The sequence below is a fragment of the Drosophila virilis genome, chromosome 4 (genome assembly GCF_030788295.1).
Source record: "Drosophila virilis strain 15010-1051.87 chromosome 4, Dvir_AGI_RSII-ME, whole genome shotgun sequence".
Taxonomy (NCBI): domain Eukaryota; kingdom Metazoa; phylum Arthropoda; class Insecta; order Diptera; family Drosophilidae; genus Drosophila; species Drosophila virilis.
In genome coordinates, this window is record NC_091546.1 from 18,943,741 (window position 1) to 18,959,101 (window position 15,361).

General features: G+C 38.6%; 3 protein-coding genes across 3 annotated transcripts in view; 1 reads left to right on the forward strand and 2 right to left on the reverse strand.

Moving 5' to 3' along the window:
- Positions 1-3,990, reverse strand: part of ZnT35C (Zinc transporter 35C) — a 43,183-nt gene extending 39,193 nt beyond the window's left edge. Inside the window, exon 1 of the mRNA XM_070208849.1 lies at positions 3,884-3,990. Within this exon, the coding sequence (XP_070064950.1) occupies positions 3,884-3,975 (92 nt within the window). The 5' untranslated portion in view covers positions 3,976-3,990. The remainder of the gene's footprint in view (positions 1-3,883) is intronic.
- A 557-nt stretch (positions 3,991-4,547) lies between these two features.
- Positions 4,548-5,559, reverse strand: LOC6628589 (proteasome subunit alpha type-1). Its single transcript, XM_002051446.4, has one exon. It carries the CDS (start codon positions 5,435-5,437, stop codon positions 4,616-4,618), a length of 822 nt encoding a protein of 273 aa, XP_002051482.1. The 5' UTR covers positions 5,438-5,559; the 3' UTR covers positions 4,548-4,615.
- Positions 5,560-6,938: 1,379 nt separating this feature from the next.
- Positions 6,939-15,361, forward strand: part of TrissinR (Trissin receptor) — a 77,707-nt gene continuing 69,284 nt past the window's right edge. The window contains exon 1 of the mRNA XM_070209123.1: positions 6,939-7,148. The gene's annotated coding sequence lies outside the window, so the exon portion shown is untranslated. The remainder of the gene's footprint in view (positions 7,149-15,361) is intronic.

A 15,361-nucleotide genomic window follows, 5' to 3' on the forward strand; every position in this document is an offset into this window, starting at 1 on the left:
TCTATCAATTTTTATTTTAGTTCAATTAACATAAATTTGATTACTTGAAGTAAAACTGTTGTAAGCAAAAAGTTACTTAAAAAGTTACGAAAAAATTTTAAAACAATTTTTAAATGAAATCAAAATTAGCTTTTTACTTTCGCTAAATTTGTTCTAAAAAAAATTATCCCAATTTACGTCTAGTAAAGCTTAAAGTTGCATTATTTTTTTATTTTGGTTGAGTTCATTTTTTTTCTCTTGTTTTCCCAATTGTTACTCGAGCTAAAATGAAACTTTTATAAAACTGCATCTGAAATGGTTGCGAGTTTCAATTGAGTTTTCGAAATTTTCTCTATCATTTTTCCGCTCTCGTTTTTCTCTGAGCATTTTTTCTTCGTAGGAATATTTAAAATCATTTAGTTTTACATTAAAAAATAGTCAAGTTTATAGAAAAATATATTTTTAAAATTTTTTATATCAAAAAGTTAGTTTTAAAGAATATTTATAAAATTTAGACAATTTTTATATAAAAAATCTTTTAATTTTCTGATTCTAATTTTCATTGACTTAATTTCCATCCAGATAAATTTATGATTTATTGTTTATTTATTTAAGCTGACTTTCAATTATTTTTATATAAGCTTCAAATAGTTTCAAACAGTTCCAAATCTGAGTTTCATAGAATTTATTTATTATTTTTTATTTTATATATATAGTCATAAATTTATTTTAAATAAACTTATTTTTCGCAAAGAATAATTTAAATCTTTTAGCTTTTAGGATTGTCAGAAACTTCTAATTTAATATGTCTTAATTTTCTTCTAGAATAATTGAGGATTTATTATGTATTTTTCTGAGCTAAACCCTTTTTTAATTCCCGCTTTGAAAACTTGAATTAAGTGGACCCAAGGGCGGCACTTAAGTGCTCGGATATCGCACCTATTTTTATGTTAAATCTAGCGACTCCTGTAAGATAAATTTCGGCTTTTGCGCGATTATTGAGCCTTTGCCAAATGCTTTAACGGCACTTGGCTAACTTTTAATGGTCCGCTTAAACGCAAAAACAAGCGCAAACTGTTCCCCAAATTTTAGCTGATATTTCTTATACACTGTTCCGCAAAATCAAAAGGATTAGATTGGCTTGCCGCAATGTCGGGCTGACTGCATGGATGTTCTGTTGAAATATTCATAACAAGTAAAGCTTAGTAATAAATTCTACAGAAAACTTTTAGCTCTGAGCAGAGCATCGCACAGTCGGTTACATCCGTTTTATATATTCATTATTTTTATGTTTTGGCATAGTCCAACACAGGCAACCTTTCGACCCATTCAATATTCATACGCTGCAGCATAATTTGGGCTAAATGAAGCTGCAGACCAGGCTGTCCATAAATAAACAAACATCATGAGCACGAGTGCACGACGAGAAGTTACCCTCTAAAAGGGTTCAAATTGAAAGTTTCAAATCAGTTTTGTAGCTCCTAATGTGCCTGAGTTATGGATAAAGTCTAGATTCTTCATGCTGATATGGAACATATATGTCTTATAAGATGTGAAACATGTCTTCCTTTAAATCTTATTAGACTTTGATTTAGGTTAGATTCGGATTTAGATTATTTATATACATATATTTTCATAATTAATGTTAACATGAATCAATACTCTGCTCGTGTTTATCAAATTACAGGGTATTTAATGTCTATGTTTTGCGGTTGCCCTGTGCAGCACATGTGAAATGTGCATATATACATACATACAAATAAATTAAATCTAACGGAATGTTGTGCTCTGCGGTGCGCATTGTTTATGCTTTTTGGGAAAGTCAAAACTGGCATAAAATGTTGTTAGAAATTTAACTTAATATATGCCGGAAATGTTTTTAATTATTGCAGCTTAGAAAAAAACCCAATCAATAGTTTTCCGAATTATCTTTTATATAGATGCGAGTAAAGTTTGAGAAAACACACGCGAACCCGTCTATTGCATTGATTGCGCTGTTTCGCCCAAAAGAAGAAGAGAAGCAAAAAATATTGAAATTAGCGATAGAAGAAAAAAAAAAGTAGACAGACACAGTTCAGTAGCCGCAATCGGCTCAAAGCTCAAGGGAATTAAACAACTGACAGGGACCGACCCGAAGTTTGGCACGCAATCGATAGGCTGCCGCGGCATGTGGTTGGAGGGGGGGTGGTTTGGGCGGAATCAAAGTTATCCGAATGGTATACTGCGGCTTGCCCTGAGGGATTAAAGTGTTAACGAATGTGCAAAATCAGGCGAATTAAATGTTGAATAACATTAAAGAGCCAGCTGAAAACAGACAGCGCTCAATTTAACTGTTAAGAGACAGAAAATCAGTGAATAAAGTCCCGGTCTTATTGTTACAAGCTTTTCAAGGTCTTAACTTGGCTTGACTAACGGCAAGTCAGAGACATGTCGCGACATGTCCTGCGAGACATGTAAACGAACCAAGTGTAGGTGAGACGAGAGCAAAGCTTACAAATTCTCAACTGCCCCGCCCACTTGCCAACCAGCTGTCAGGCTTTGCGAAATTTGAACGCCAAAAAGACAACAAACAAGGCTACAAAATTGCTCAGTTAATAGTTGGGCAGCCCAGCCCCTCTCTCGCACAGCACATCACATTGCAGACATTTACTGTTCATTTTGCGGTTAAGTTTTTGATGCTGTACCCAGCAGCAGACGAAAGAGAGGGAGAGCGAGCAAGTGGAAGAAGGAGAATACACAGACAGACAGCTAACAACTTTACGTTAAATTTGCATGCCAAGGACATTGCTCAGCTTCTGGCTGTTCCCCGACTCCGTGCACTTCCGCCCTTGCTTCTGCCCAACCCCTAAACAGTACATTATCCGCCTTAAACACTTTACCCAACTTTTATTACCCCACATGGTTTAAAGCTTTGCACATTACGCAGCGTTGTGGGCATGGTCGTCAGTTTGCCATTTGCCTTCTAAAGTTTTATGGCGTAGATTTTGTTCAAATGTGTTTATCCCATGCGGACGGACAATTTAATTGGCATATTATGGCCAACTAAAGTTGGATTGCGTATGTGGCCAAAACGCAAATAAAACGAGTTAATACATTTTCTTCAATTATTTAATTTATATTTATTTCTATAGAACAAGCAAACAAAAAACAAGAGACCGACATCGATACACAACCGATCGAAATCACAGACGCGCGCAGACTAAATCGTCTCCTTTGACAGGCACCTACGCTAAGCTGGCATTTGCACTAACACAATGACAGCGTAGACACAACCTAATTGCTACGCTCACGCCTTCTCTCTCCTGTTAAAAGCGATCTCTGCTGCATACGTAAGCAAAGTGGGCAAAGCAGTTACTTATCTCACGCATACAAATGTACTTTAATATACGCTGCTCACTCTGTGGCAGTAGCAGATTCTGTTCAAGCAACAGCATTAAAGAAATGGTAGTTAACAGTATACAAATCCCACTAAGCAATGAACTCTCACTTATCCGAAATGTCCACTCTCTGGATAAGCGCGCTCTGATCTGACACTGAAAATACCGCAATCTACATACATATATATTCAATTTTTTGGGTTTTCTTTTACGCCGTTCTCACTTCATGAATATAATTTATATACATACGTATGGTACATATGTACGTGTGTTTGACCAGCCCTTTTTTTGTCTTTCGCCTGTCCTTCTTTTACATCGAACTGAATTTATGCATTTATTTGAATTTCTAATTAGACTTTTATAAAGCTGGCAAAATATGGCCGCACGCGACACACACGACATCAAAGTTAATTTAAATGTTCTAAGCAAGGAGGAAGGCCTCGGCAGCTGCCTTTACTGTTACATTGGTTGTCTCAATGCATTGTACTTCTATTATCACAAATAAATAAACCTAAATAAGCACTTACTTGCATAAGAAAATCTGCAGACTACGCTCTCTCTCTCTCTCTCTCTTTCCTTTTCCTTTCACTTCTGTGTATTGAATTCCGTTTCGCGCCATTTTTTTTACTCTCACTAAATTGCATAACGACAAAACCGTGTATTTTACCGATAAAAGGCTGGATAACTAATAAACGGCACTTTAACAAACGTACGCATTACGAAAAAATTTATGATTTATACCAATTTATTTAATAACACAGGTTTTTACACTTTGCAAGAAACCAACAAACACGCGTCGCGAACCCGACCGATCAACAGAGCAGACGCGCACAAACTAAATCGTCTCTTTAAGCTCGCGCCTATGCTAAGCCGGCATTTGCACTAATACAACAACAGCCTATAGTGAGTGTTGCCCATTCAGCTCTTTTCTAGCTGAATGCGGCTGCTTGCATAGACCGTCAGCCGGAAAGAGCTAGCATTCGAAGTGGTATAGCTATTTTTTGGCATCTCAGCCGCACTCTCTCCCGCTCAGTCATTAATTGTGCTCACTCTCTGAAAGTAGCTGCCGCCAGCACAACGGGATCAAAAGCAACGCAGCCAATGGCATCGCCGCAATGTCCACCGGATAAATGCTCTGCCAGCGCTGGGCGATTACACACATATTTATCTCTATGCAATTTGTAAGCAAAATTTGTGAAACGACGAATTTGAAAATACTTTATTACTAATCTCATAAATGAACAAAAACTATTGTCAAATTATGGTACACTTTCCGGAGCTTGTGGATTAAGTGTAGTTGGCGGATCCGGATCAAAATCATGAATAGAAAAAGTGTCCGGTGGTGCTGAACTGCCCGGATGCTCAAAATCATCGAGACCGCTGCAAGTTTTCTGATATGACAAACTCTCCTCGGTCGTGAGTATCTTGAACGGAAAGTCCTTGCCCACGATGCCGATGCAGATGCTCATCTCCTCGTCCAGGGGCGCGGCAAAGCTAATTGCCTGAATGCCGTGGCAGATCAGTTCGTTCATGGTGCACTCCGGAAACACCGCCTCGTAGCTACCCAAATAGGTGCGAGCACCCTGCGAACGATTCCCAATGGCCATCGCCTTGCAGTTGAACACATTCGCCGAGGGCATTATCTGGTATATGTGGCTGCCCTTCTCATCGTAACCGGCCAGCAGTAGACCCACGCCGATTGGACGGCGATCGTAGCGCTGGGTGCTTATTTGCATTTTGTTGCCCAGATTCGTGGCCAGGCGGGAGACAGGGTAGCTGGAGTTGTACGAGTGCCTGTAGCTGAGGCATTCCGTGCGCAGATATTGGCCCAGGATGCGAGCGTCTGCCGTAATGCCGGCGACACACATGCCCACATGCCGGTCGATGGACATGACCTTCGGATGGGTTAGGCCCACCTCGGCGGAGGGCTTATAGAGGCCGACCACAACCGCAAAATCGGCACTCTTCAGGCCCACGCCGGCTGTGCCCAGATTGACCGCCTCCATGGCGTACTCCACCTGAAAGAGACGACCCTGTGGACTCCACACGGTCACATCGCTGTCGTATTGATTTCGAAACATAATTTTGTTTGCGTGTTTTTGTCAGTCCAAGTCCTTAAGGCTATTCGGTGCTATATCTTAAAAAATATATGTATATGTGTATAATCAACTTTTGAAGCACTCTTGTTCAGATTTAAATATACTTAAATGAAGTCTAACCACAAGCAACCCATATTTTAGATATATTTTTGAGTTAATCTAGAAAAACTTTTGCTCGGAAAGTCTCTTGATTTGTAGCTGAAAGCTTTTTTTTATAGCTTTATTTTTTTCATTGTTTAAAATTTAAACTAAGTTTTTTAATTTTTCTATATTTTTTTAATTATATTTTATTAAAACAATGTTTTTATTTATATTATTTTTTTTTTAAATATATTTAAATATTTTTAAATACTATTTATATTATTGAGTCAGGTTCAGAGAAAGAAATATCCAAAATTCTAATAAGAACTAAGAAAGCTGTTTAATATATAGAAATTCACATAAATCCCTTTGCTTTAGCTCTTGGAAAATAATTTGAAATGCATTTTAAAAATTTAGTTTAATTTTAGAAATAATGAAAGTCCTTAAGCTTTGGCTCAAAGCGCAAAGCTCTATTTCTTACAGCACTATTCGTAAGTGTTGAAAAGGTCAACAAGTTTTTGCCGTCCGGTTCACACACTCACGCACACACACGCACACGCACATCATTTTAACACATGTCACACAGGCAAAAACTATTTTTCGCACAATAAAATTGCGGCTTAGTTTTTTGCCCTACAAAAGGCGCCCAGCCAGACGCAAGCTGCGCAAAAATGTCGCCTCGCAGCTAAAATAAATAAACATATTACACACACACACACACTTTCGCACGCGGAAAATTCGCGCCTTCCGTTTGGCATTTTCTGGCTCTGCCGCGTCGCATTTGCATTAATTTCATTTAGAAAATGCGTTGAGTGAGCACAAAAACTTGAGAAATCACATGAGACCTTAGCCAGGGCTGGGCAATAAAAGTGTGAAATGAACTGGTTCAAAATGCAGCCTTATACTGTGTGGCTACGATAACAGAAAGTCTCAACTAGTTCGCTTTAGCCTAGCATCACAATGCTCGAAGTAAACAGTAAACGCACATGTGTATGTGTGTAGACGCATGTATGCTGGGATAACGGTTGCAGAGAGTGGCCATTGTGGATAAATGAGAGCCTGGCGTATTATTCATTTGCTTCATTTAAATATATTTTATGTTTTGAGCCCGGCTGCAGGTACTTACATACAGAGCGTGAGAGCGCTTTTGATCCCGTTATCTCATTTATGTTTGCAGTAGAGAGCGCGTATGCATGTGAGAGAGCGATAGCTGTATTGTTTTTGTGCTCTAGGCTGTTATTGCATTAGTGCTAATGCCGGCTTAGCATAGGCGCGAGCTTAAAGAGACGATTTAGTTTGTGCGCGTCTGTTTTGTTGATCGGTCGGGTTCGCGGCGCGTGTTTGTTGGTTTCTTGTAAAGTGTAAAAACCTGTGTAATTTAATAAATTTAATTGAATACCATAACCAAAATGGGTGTGTTTGTTAAAGTGCCGTTTATTAGTTTCCAGACTTTTAACATCGGTAAAATTCACAGATTTGTTGCTAGGCGCTTTGGTGAGAGAAAAAAAAATGGCGCGAAACGGAATTCGATACACAGCTGCCAAAAGTGAAAAGAATAGAGAGAGAGAGAGAGAGAGAGAGATGAGCGTAGTCTGCAGATTATCTTATGCAAGTGAGTGCATACTTATGTTTACTTATTTATGATAATTTAACTAGAGTGCATTAATAAAACTAACGTCACCATTAATGGCAGCCCTCCTTAATGGAGGCCTTCCTCCTTGCTTAGAAACGTTTTAATTAACTTTGAATATCGCGTGTGTCGCGTGCGGCCATATTTGGCCAGCTTTATAAAAGTCCAATTGGAAATTAAAATAAATTCATCAATGCAGTTCGATGTAAAAGAAAGACGGGCAAAAGACAAAACCAAAAAGCAGTGGGGGCCGCTTAGTAAAGCACACGTATATACGTATGTACGTGTGTTTTTAAATAAGATTCATGAGGAGAAGGGCATAAAAGAAACATTGAAAAATGAATATGTACATATGCATGTACATTGCGGTATTCTGTGCGTATGTCAGTTCCTTCGTGGCTATTGTGCAGATCAGAGCGCGCTTATCCAGAGAGTGGACATTTCGGATAAGTGAGAGTTCATTCTTAGTGCGATTTGTCCACTGTTAACTACCATTTCTTTAATGCTGTTGCTTGAACAGAATCTGCTACTGCCACAGAGTGAGCAGCGTAGATAAAACTACATTTGTGTAAGTGAGATAAGTAATTGAATTGCTCCGCTTTGTTTGCAGAAGAGATCGCGTTTGCAAGAAGAGAGCATTGGCAGAAGTTGTGAGCGTGTTAGTTATGTGCTCTAATCTGTTAATGTATTGTTTTGGTTAATACAGTTTAATTTAACTGAAATAGGCTAAATATATAAATATTATAATTAGCTTCAATTAGGAATTAGCTAATTGCTTAATATTTTGATCTAGTTCATTTGTAACACATCAAGCGCATCTCTGTCTTAGCATAACATTAGAAACTTGTTGTTATATGCGATCCCTAGACAGCCGGGTAGCATGTGGAAAGTGGAAAGTGGAAAAGTTGGCGAAACTTTGACATTTATTTGAAAATGGTTACACAAACGTTTTAAATACCGTCGTCAGCATTTCCTAGAGCCTTTACATATAATTCGTTTTAATTATGCTTTAATTGCAGCCTGCTTTGGGCCAATTGCTTGACAGATTTTCCAGTGCTCAGTTTTTGAGTAGCCGCAAAGGCAAGTAACAAATTTTCTCTTGCCCAACGCGCTTAAAATGGCTTCTTGGCACCACGACCTTGTGGCACGACCCCCTCCCCACTGACCGTTAGGTGCCCTCTCTTACATTGAATAAATGACATTTCCGTTTCAAGTTAATTTAATATTTGATGCTAATGATTTTCCAAGGAAACGCAATTCAAACACAAATATATTATCAAGTTGATTTAAATGAAAATTGATTGATTGCTCGTAATTGTTAACATAATTGTTATCTTCTACTCTCCCCACTTCTAGCCTCGTCTCTTCTTCACATCGTTAGTTAATTTTCTAAAAATAGGTTTGCTTTCAATCTCAATTAACTGCGCTTTACAGTGCCCAGTGCTCAATTGAGAAATTGTGGAATAATTTCAGCCAAATTAAAACAAAACATCAAGCCAGAGCCAGACCGCAGTCACCTCCAACCCGCTTCCCTACTCATTCATAAGGCTGGACAGCATGCCGCAGCGTGGCGCCCCACAAATCGCACGCAACGTGCTGGCAATTTGCATGAGATGCCATTTTTCAGAGGGCGTTGCATAATTTTTTTTTTTTTTGTGTGCTGCTGGCGCAGCTTGCGCCTCCCCCAAATGTATGCAATGGAATCCATTAAAGAGCCGCATTATGCGCACATTTTGATGCCGAAACACGCCGTTGATGCCAATCCCCCCCAACACCCCGCCCACTGTTGGCCATTAAAAGTTGCGAAGCGTAAAATCAGTTTTGGGCTTAACTCCCAACTTTAACTTCCATTTTTCAACTTTAATCAGCGCAAGAGAAGGAAACAGCAGATAAAAAGAAGAAACAGCGAGTAGAAAGCAGAACTGAAATTTTATTATTCTTTCAGTCCCATTGAGCACTTATTAATTATGATTAAGAGTCGAACGAGTTTTATTACTTGAGAGAAAATAACATTGCACTTCAGTGTCGGGATATATATTACAGGGTATATGTGCTGTCAAGTCTCCCTACTAAATACTCATTTATATGATACGCAATATTAAACAATGGGCATTAAAGGTAATATATGTTTTGGGTTTTGGGATAAGCTCAGCTTGTCCTTACTTAATTGGCGCTGAAATGGGGCTTACAATACGATTATACCCATTTTGCATACGCTAATTAGTTACAGGGTAGACTTTTTTAAGGAAAATTACAAAAAATGACGCCAAGCCAATTGAGACTGACAAGTGACAAGCAATTTGAGAGCTTTCGAAAATGGGCTTTGGCTCATTTATCAAAGACAAGTTAATTATAGAAAAATATGTGCTGGTTTCTTAGGAATTCAGCTTCCTCCTTTAAGTAATTAGCCATATAGATATATATATATATATATATATGTATGCACGATTGCGAATATTGCGCGGCCTTTCCCATGGAACTTTGTGTGCTATATATTTTGTATATTACCTTAAATCTACCCATTGCAATCTGCTCTTCTATTAAAAAATATGAAATCAACTTATGAAAAAACTTTCGTATCTTAAACCTTTCACTCGCAAGCTTGGATTCTGTGAAAAGTGTAAATCAGTCAGTCATTCAGTCAGTAAGTTAGTCATTCAGTCAGTCAGTTAGTAAGTCTGTCAGTCAGTCAATGAATACGTCAGTAAGTCAGTCAATCAGTTACTCAATCAATAAGTCAGTCAGTAAGCCAGTCAGTCAGTCAGTCAGTCAGTCAGTCTGTCAATACGTCAGCCAATCAATTAGTCAGTCATTCAGTCAGTCAATCAATAAGTTAGTCAGTCAGTTAGTCTGTCAGTCATTTAGTCTATCAGCCAGTCAGTCAATCAATAAGTCAGTCAGTCAGTTAGTCAATCAGCCAATCAATAAGTCAGTCAGTCATTCAGTCAGTCAATAGTCAGTCAGTAAGTTAGTAAGTCAGTCAGCCATTCAGTCAGTAAATGAATAAGTCAGTCAGTCAGTTAGTCTGTCAGTCATTTAGTCTATCAGCCAGTCAGTCAATCAATAAGTCAGTCAGTCAGTTGGTCAATCAGCCAATCAATAAGTCAGTCAGTCATTCAGTCAGTCAATAGTCAGTAAGTCAGTAAGTCAGTAAGTCAGTCATTCAGTCTGTCATACAGTCATTCAGTCAGTCAATCAATAAGTCAGTCAGTCAGTCAGTCAGTCAGTCAGTCAATAGTCAATAGTCAGTCAGTCTGTCAATAGTCAGTCAGTCAATCAGTCAGTCATTCAGTCAGTCACTCAGTCAGTCAGTCAGTCAGGACAAAGAGTGTTGTATATAGAGATATATATTTCATCTATATTTAAACGTTTTTCTACACTCAACCAAAGAGTTGAGCAACTGTTAAGCATTTCAAAATATCTTTTCGGGTCTAAAGCGCACACTGACAACAATCAGATGTCGTGACAATGTCAAACTACTTGCCGTACATTTCAAAGATATTCACAGGCAGACAGAGTAACTCCCCCCCTCCTACCTAGACCTAGGTAACCGCTGGCATGTTCACGTGCATTTCGGTGGCAGCAGGTTTATTGGAATTTTATGCACTTCTTGCATTTTATATATACTATTTCGAATTGCTTGCGAGTGGGTGGGTGGCACGCTTGAAGGCGTGGCAGATGCGGTTTCTATAATGGCATTAAAGTTTGTCTTCAATTCGGGCCACAAGTTTCGTTGCTAAGAGTTCTGCTTGTGGCAAGAGCTAGAAAACTTTTGCAGCACGTTGACGGGTATTTTTGAGGTTTTCCATCTGATATTTATGCGTTGAGCTGCAAAAATGTAATCGTGTTGGAAACTGTTGAAAAGATTTTAAATTAATACGATATAAATAGAGAAAATTACAAAAGCAAGTCTAAAAACTGTTTATAATACCAAAATATTGCAAGTGCTGCTAGATTCTTTTATATGCATTTTTATTATGTCATGAAAAGTGCAACCCATTCAAGAATTCATTTTCGATCCCATAAAGTATATAAATTCCAACAGCCGAGTTGATATAGCCATGTCTGACTTCTCTCTGTCTAGACATCTGTGCGAATAAGTCTTTAGTTTTTAAGTTGTCGTCAGGAAAGTCCTGCTTTGTGTTGCATGTGCATGCATATGGCCGGATCGCACGACTATATGATATAGCTGCCATAGAATGATCGGTTGGAAATTAGATTTTTGTATGCAAAACATTGTTGTTTATTAAGATGTCTTCTCCAAACTCTTCATTAATTTGCTTGACTCTGTTCCTCATATATTTGCCCCATCTATGCCTTGACATTGAGAGAGAGAGGCGCCCTTGTTACGTTCCGGCGAATCCTTTAAATACCAGACAGTATTAAGTCAGGTGCGCCTTCCCCTTCATTGTAAATACCACATAAATTACCAAAGATTGTAACTATAATTTGTTAGAGAAGATACTTATCGATTCCAGCGTTATAAAGAAAACACATGAAAAACTTAGATACTCTAAGAAATCCGCTAAGAAGTAAGGCAAATGTCTAGAAGGGTATGTGGAAAATATTTTACTTTCTCCTTAAGCTTTAGTTTAGAATTATGACAGATTACTGTCTTGTGTTTATTTAAAGCATTAACATTATGTTTCTTAATAATTCAGAGAATGTCTTTTTTTCAAAAATACTCTTTCAAGTTCAAGAACCCGAATGAACTCTATGATTACCCAGCTGCTACGCTTGACTCATTAGCAGCGCTCTAATCACCTGTGCGTGTGTCAGGCAAATATAGTGTGGCAGATTATTTGACAGCTCGTGTCAAATCCGTTGAACAAAGCAGAACTCTAGACAAAATTAAACAAAGATGACGGGCTGACTAGTTCCAAGAATTGTTCCAGAGTTGAATGAAACTGTTTTTGTGCGGGTTAAATGAGCGCAACGAGTTTTAAGTATTAAATTCAACATTTATTGATAAAACACGCTTATCATCTGGCCGTACTTGCTTCAGACCCGAAGGCAGCTCCATTTAAGACTCGAGGCGAGTCATTTACAGTTATGGTTAAACAGCTTTCAACAATTAGTAAACACTTAAGCTGCAAAATGTACACAAAAGTCCTTGAGCTGGCATTATTGGAGTATTGTGTGCGTGTGTGTGTGTGTGTGGGTGTGGGTGTGCGAGTTGCGGCATTCGCCCAGCATGGTCCTTGTTCCTTGCTAATCGAGGCTGTCGTTGTTCTATATCCTTCTAGAGATGTTGCTACTAGCTCTGCTCGCTCTTCCTCAACTCCCCCTATTGCTTTTGTTTATTTTATTTTTTTATTTTTTGTTGTTATTGTGCCGGGAATTAAGCGTTCAACTTATATTGTGGCCCGTGCTGTCCGCTTAAGCTGCACGCGTGTCGCCAGCTTGTGGCCTGGACAGGATGTCAAGAGCGCAACTTTTTAAATTTTAACAATCATTAAACTTTATCTTCTCTTCCGCGTATAACATAATTATTTTCTAGCATTAATAAAGCAAGAGATACAACAAAAAATATATGTGCGGCAAGTCGATCTCGAAATGTCGTATCCACTTAAAATGGCATTTGCTTAACATTCATTCTGTTGTGCACGCACTTGAGCTGTTCGGCTTAATTGTAAACTGCGCTCTTATTCAAGATTTACATGCAACGCCTTTGGGCTGTATTCTGATTACAAATTCCTTGGCTTCGCACAAGTATATGTTATATTGTCAGTAGATTTTACGATTTGCTAGCTGGCAATGTACTCAGCTTTTCGGATTTTTTTTTCTAGAGCTTATCTCTATGTCTGCTTTCGTATGCATTGGGCTTAGTCAAGGCCATAAAAATGATGGCCGTCAATGAACATTTGGCCAATATAAATTCGTCGACTCGCTGCCCTAAGTTATGCAACAGTAAATAGAACGCGCCAATTTTATGACCAAGAAGTTAGATCTTGTCGTTAATACACAGAGAGAGAGAGAGAGAGAGAGAGAGAGAGAGAGAGATATATAGAGAGGGTAAGAGAGAGAGAGCGAAGAGGGGAAGCCCAACTTGGCTAATAGCTGAAGGCTTTAAATTGACCAAAAACTCATCTAATTGCAGCCCCGAAAACTGTCGTCGACTTATAGTTCATTTAACAGTCGACTCTCGGCAAGTTTGACAAATTGCATGCCCGACATAATGATGGGCCAATCGAGCATGGGCCCGGCGGCATGCAACAATAAATCACACTGGCTGTGGGATCTGTGCAACGATTTGCGCCCAAAAACTACTTAATGACAGTTGGTCGGGCCAGGGCACGGCCAATGCTTTGTTGAGGCAACAAAAAATACTTATATTATAGACTATTTTGCATAGTATTTTCTATATAAAGATGAGCAGACGAGCAATGCATTGATTTACACACACGAAATCGTGTATGAGGCCAGATGTTTTAAGTCAAGCAATCAGAAACGAAAAAGGGCTCAGCTAAATACTTGATTATTGGATGTGTTTGGGTGTGTCTTTGTGTGTGTGTGTGTGTGTGTCTTTGTGTGGATTTGAACTTTATGAATATTAAATGTGCAGAAAAGTGTACAATACTTAACAAAGGAAATGCAACTATTATGCGCATACATCAAAAAGATAAAGGCAAAACGAGTTGATGTGCAAATACCCTGTACTTAGCTCTGGGAATCGGGAACATGGCTAGAACGATACTCTGTAAGTAAGAAGGCCAGGAATGTCTTTTTGACAGTCATCAGATTTTAACAAGCTTTACTGCTTTTTGGAATATGTAAAGTAAATTGATCGGCAATATAGTGAATATGCTCACCCATAACTAGAGTATTTGCTTTGAATATACCTTATATATTCTTATTTGTGCACTCCTTTCACTGCCCCCAACTACTTTTAGGGGGCACAGAGTTAAGTTACAGAGTGCTTTTAGCTTGTAATTTTCAGCCTTTGGTAGCTTTTGTTTCGTTTGTCTTTTGACAATTAGCCACCCACACAATAAGCCTGATTTCAAGCTAAGAAACCCAAATGTCACATTGGATATCAAATTTCGTGATGTCAAATGGCATATTAAATGGGAATTTGTAGGAATTCGAAAGAGTTGAAGTGCATTGAATTACACAAAAAATATTTGTGCACTTTATTGATTTGTAAATTGTTGCTTTAAAAAGTTTTCACCTTTGGCTGCATGCATTTGAAATTGGAAGTTGTGATTATGCACAATTGATTCGGTTACAGTATACCCTTTAGAAGTGAGTATAGATAGGGTATATTAAAGCAGCAGAGAGAATTTAATACCACATGGGGAACACATGCTGCTGATCAGCCTATGAGAGCTGGCCATAAAACCGCTAAGTACAAGCTTTTAGCTGCTTTTATTTGGCATTTTTTAAAGCATAGACAGATTTATATGTGCTGTATACAGAGTATCTACGAGTCGATCATGCGCGATTTGCGTAGTGTTGCAGCTGTTGCAAGAGTTGCAGCAGTTGCAGCTTCATTCCATTTGCCACTCGCCGTTTTATTCCATGCCATAAACCAATTTTATTTGGCGCTCAGATTACACAGAGCTGGCCATGATTAGTGTGTTGCGCTGTTTTGTAGTCTTTGTGCGGCTCGGCAAAGCTCGGACTGGCCAATTGGCATTTCGAATTCTTTGGCCATAAAACTGGGAGTTCATTTTGCATGTGCCACGCCCATCTACAGCATTTGGCAGACTTGGTGTTGATGACGCCCACAAAAAACTGTATAATTTCCATTGTCAGTATATGGAAATTTCATCTCTTCGTCTGGGTAAAAGTGTATTTATATATGAAAGACAACGCAGCCATAAAGACGCGCTTTTGCGTCTTGGCTTAGTTGTCTGAAGGTCGAACTAATAAGCGCGAGGTCGCTGGTTCAAATTTGGCAGCAATTCATAATTTGCTGTCAATGATTTGCGTTTGTCTGCAGCTGTCGCAAATGAAGCAAACAATTTCGTTAACATTTGCATAATACAATTGTTCCGAGCGACGCCGGGTAATTTCAGCTAGCTCTCTATACATAGAGTATATCATAGCATTTATGTCGGTTAAACACATTTTATTGCCCAATTACATGCGATAAAAGCAAAAAGTTCTCCACGTTCTTCATTCTCTTAGGGTAGGGCTTATTTTCAAGGTCATATCTTTTATGTTTGTGGATTTATCAAATCGCAACTTTT

What these genes read in the sequence shown, in the direction of transcription:
- LOC6628589 (XM_002051446.4), bottom strand. Translation starts at nt 5,437, where the DNA reads ATGTTTCGAAATCAATACGACAGCGATGTGACCGTGTGGAGTCCACAG.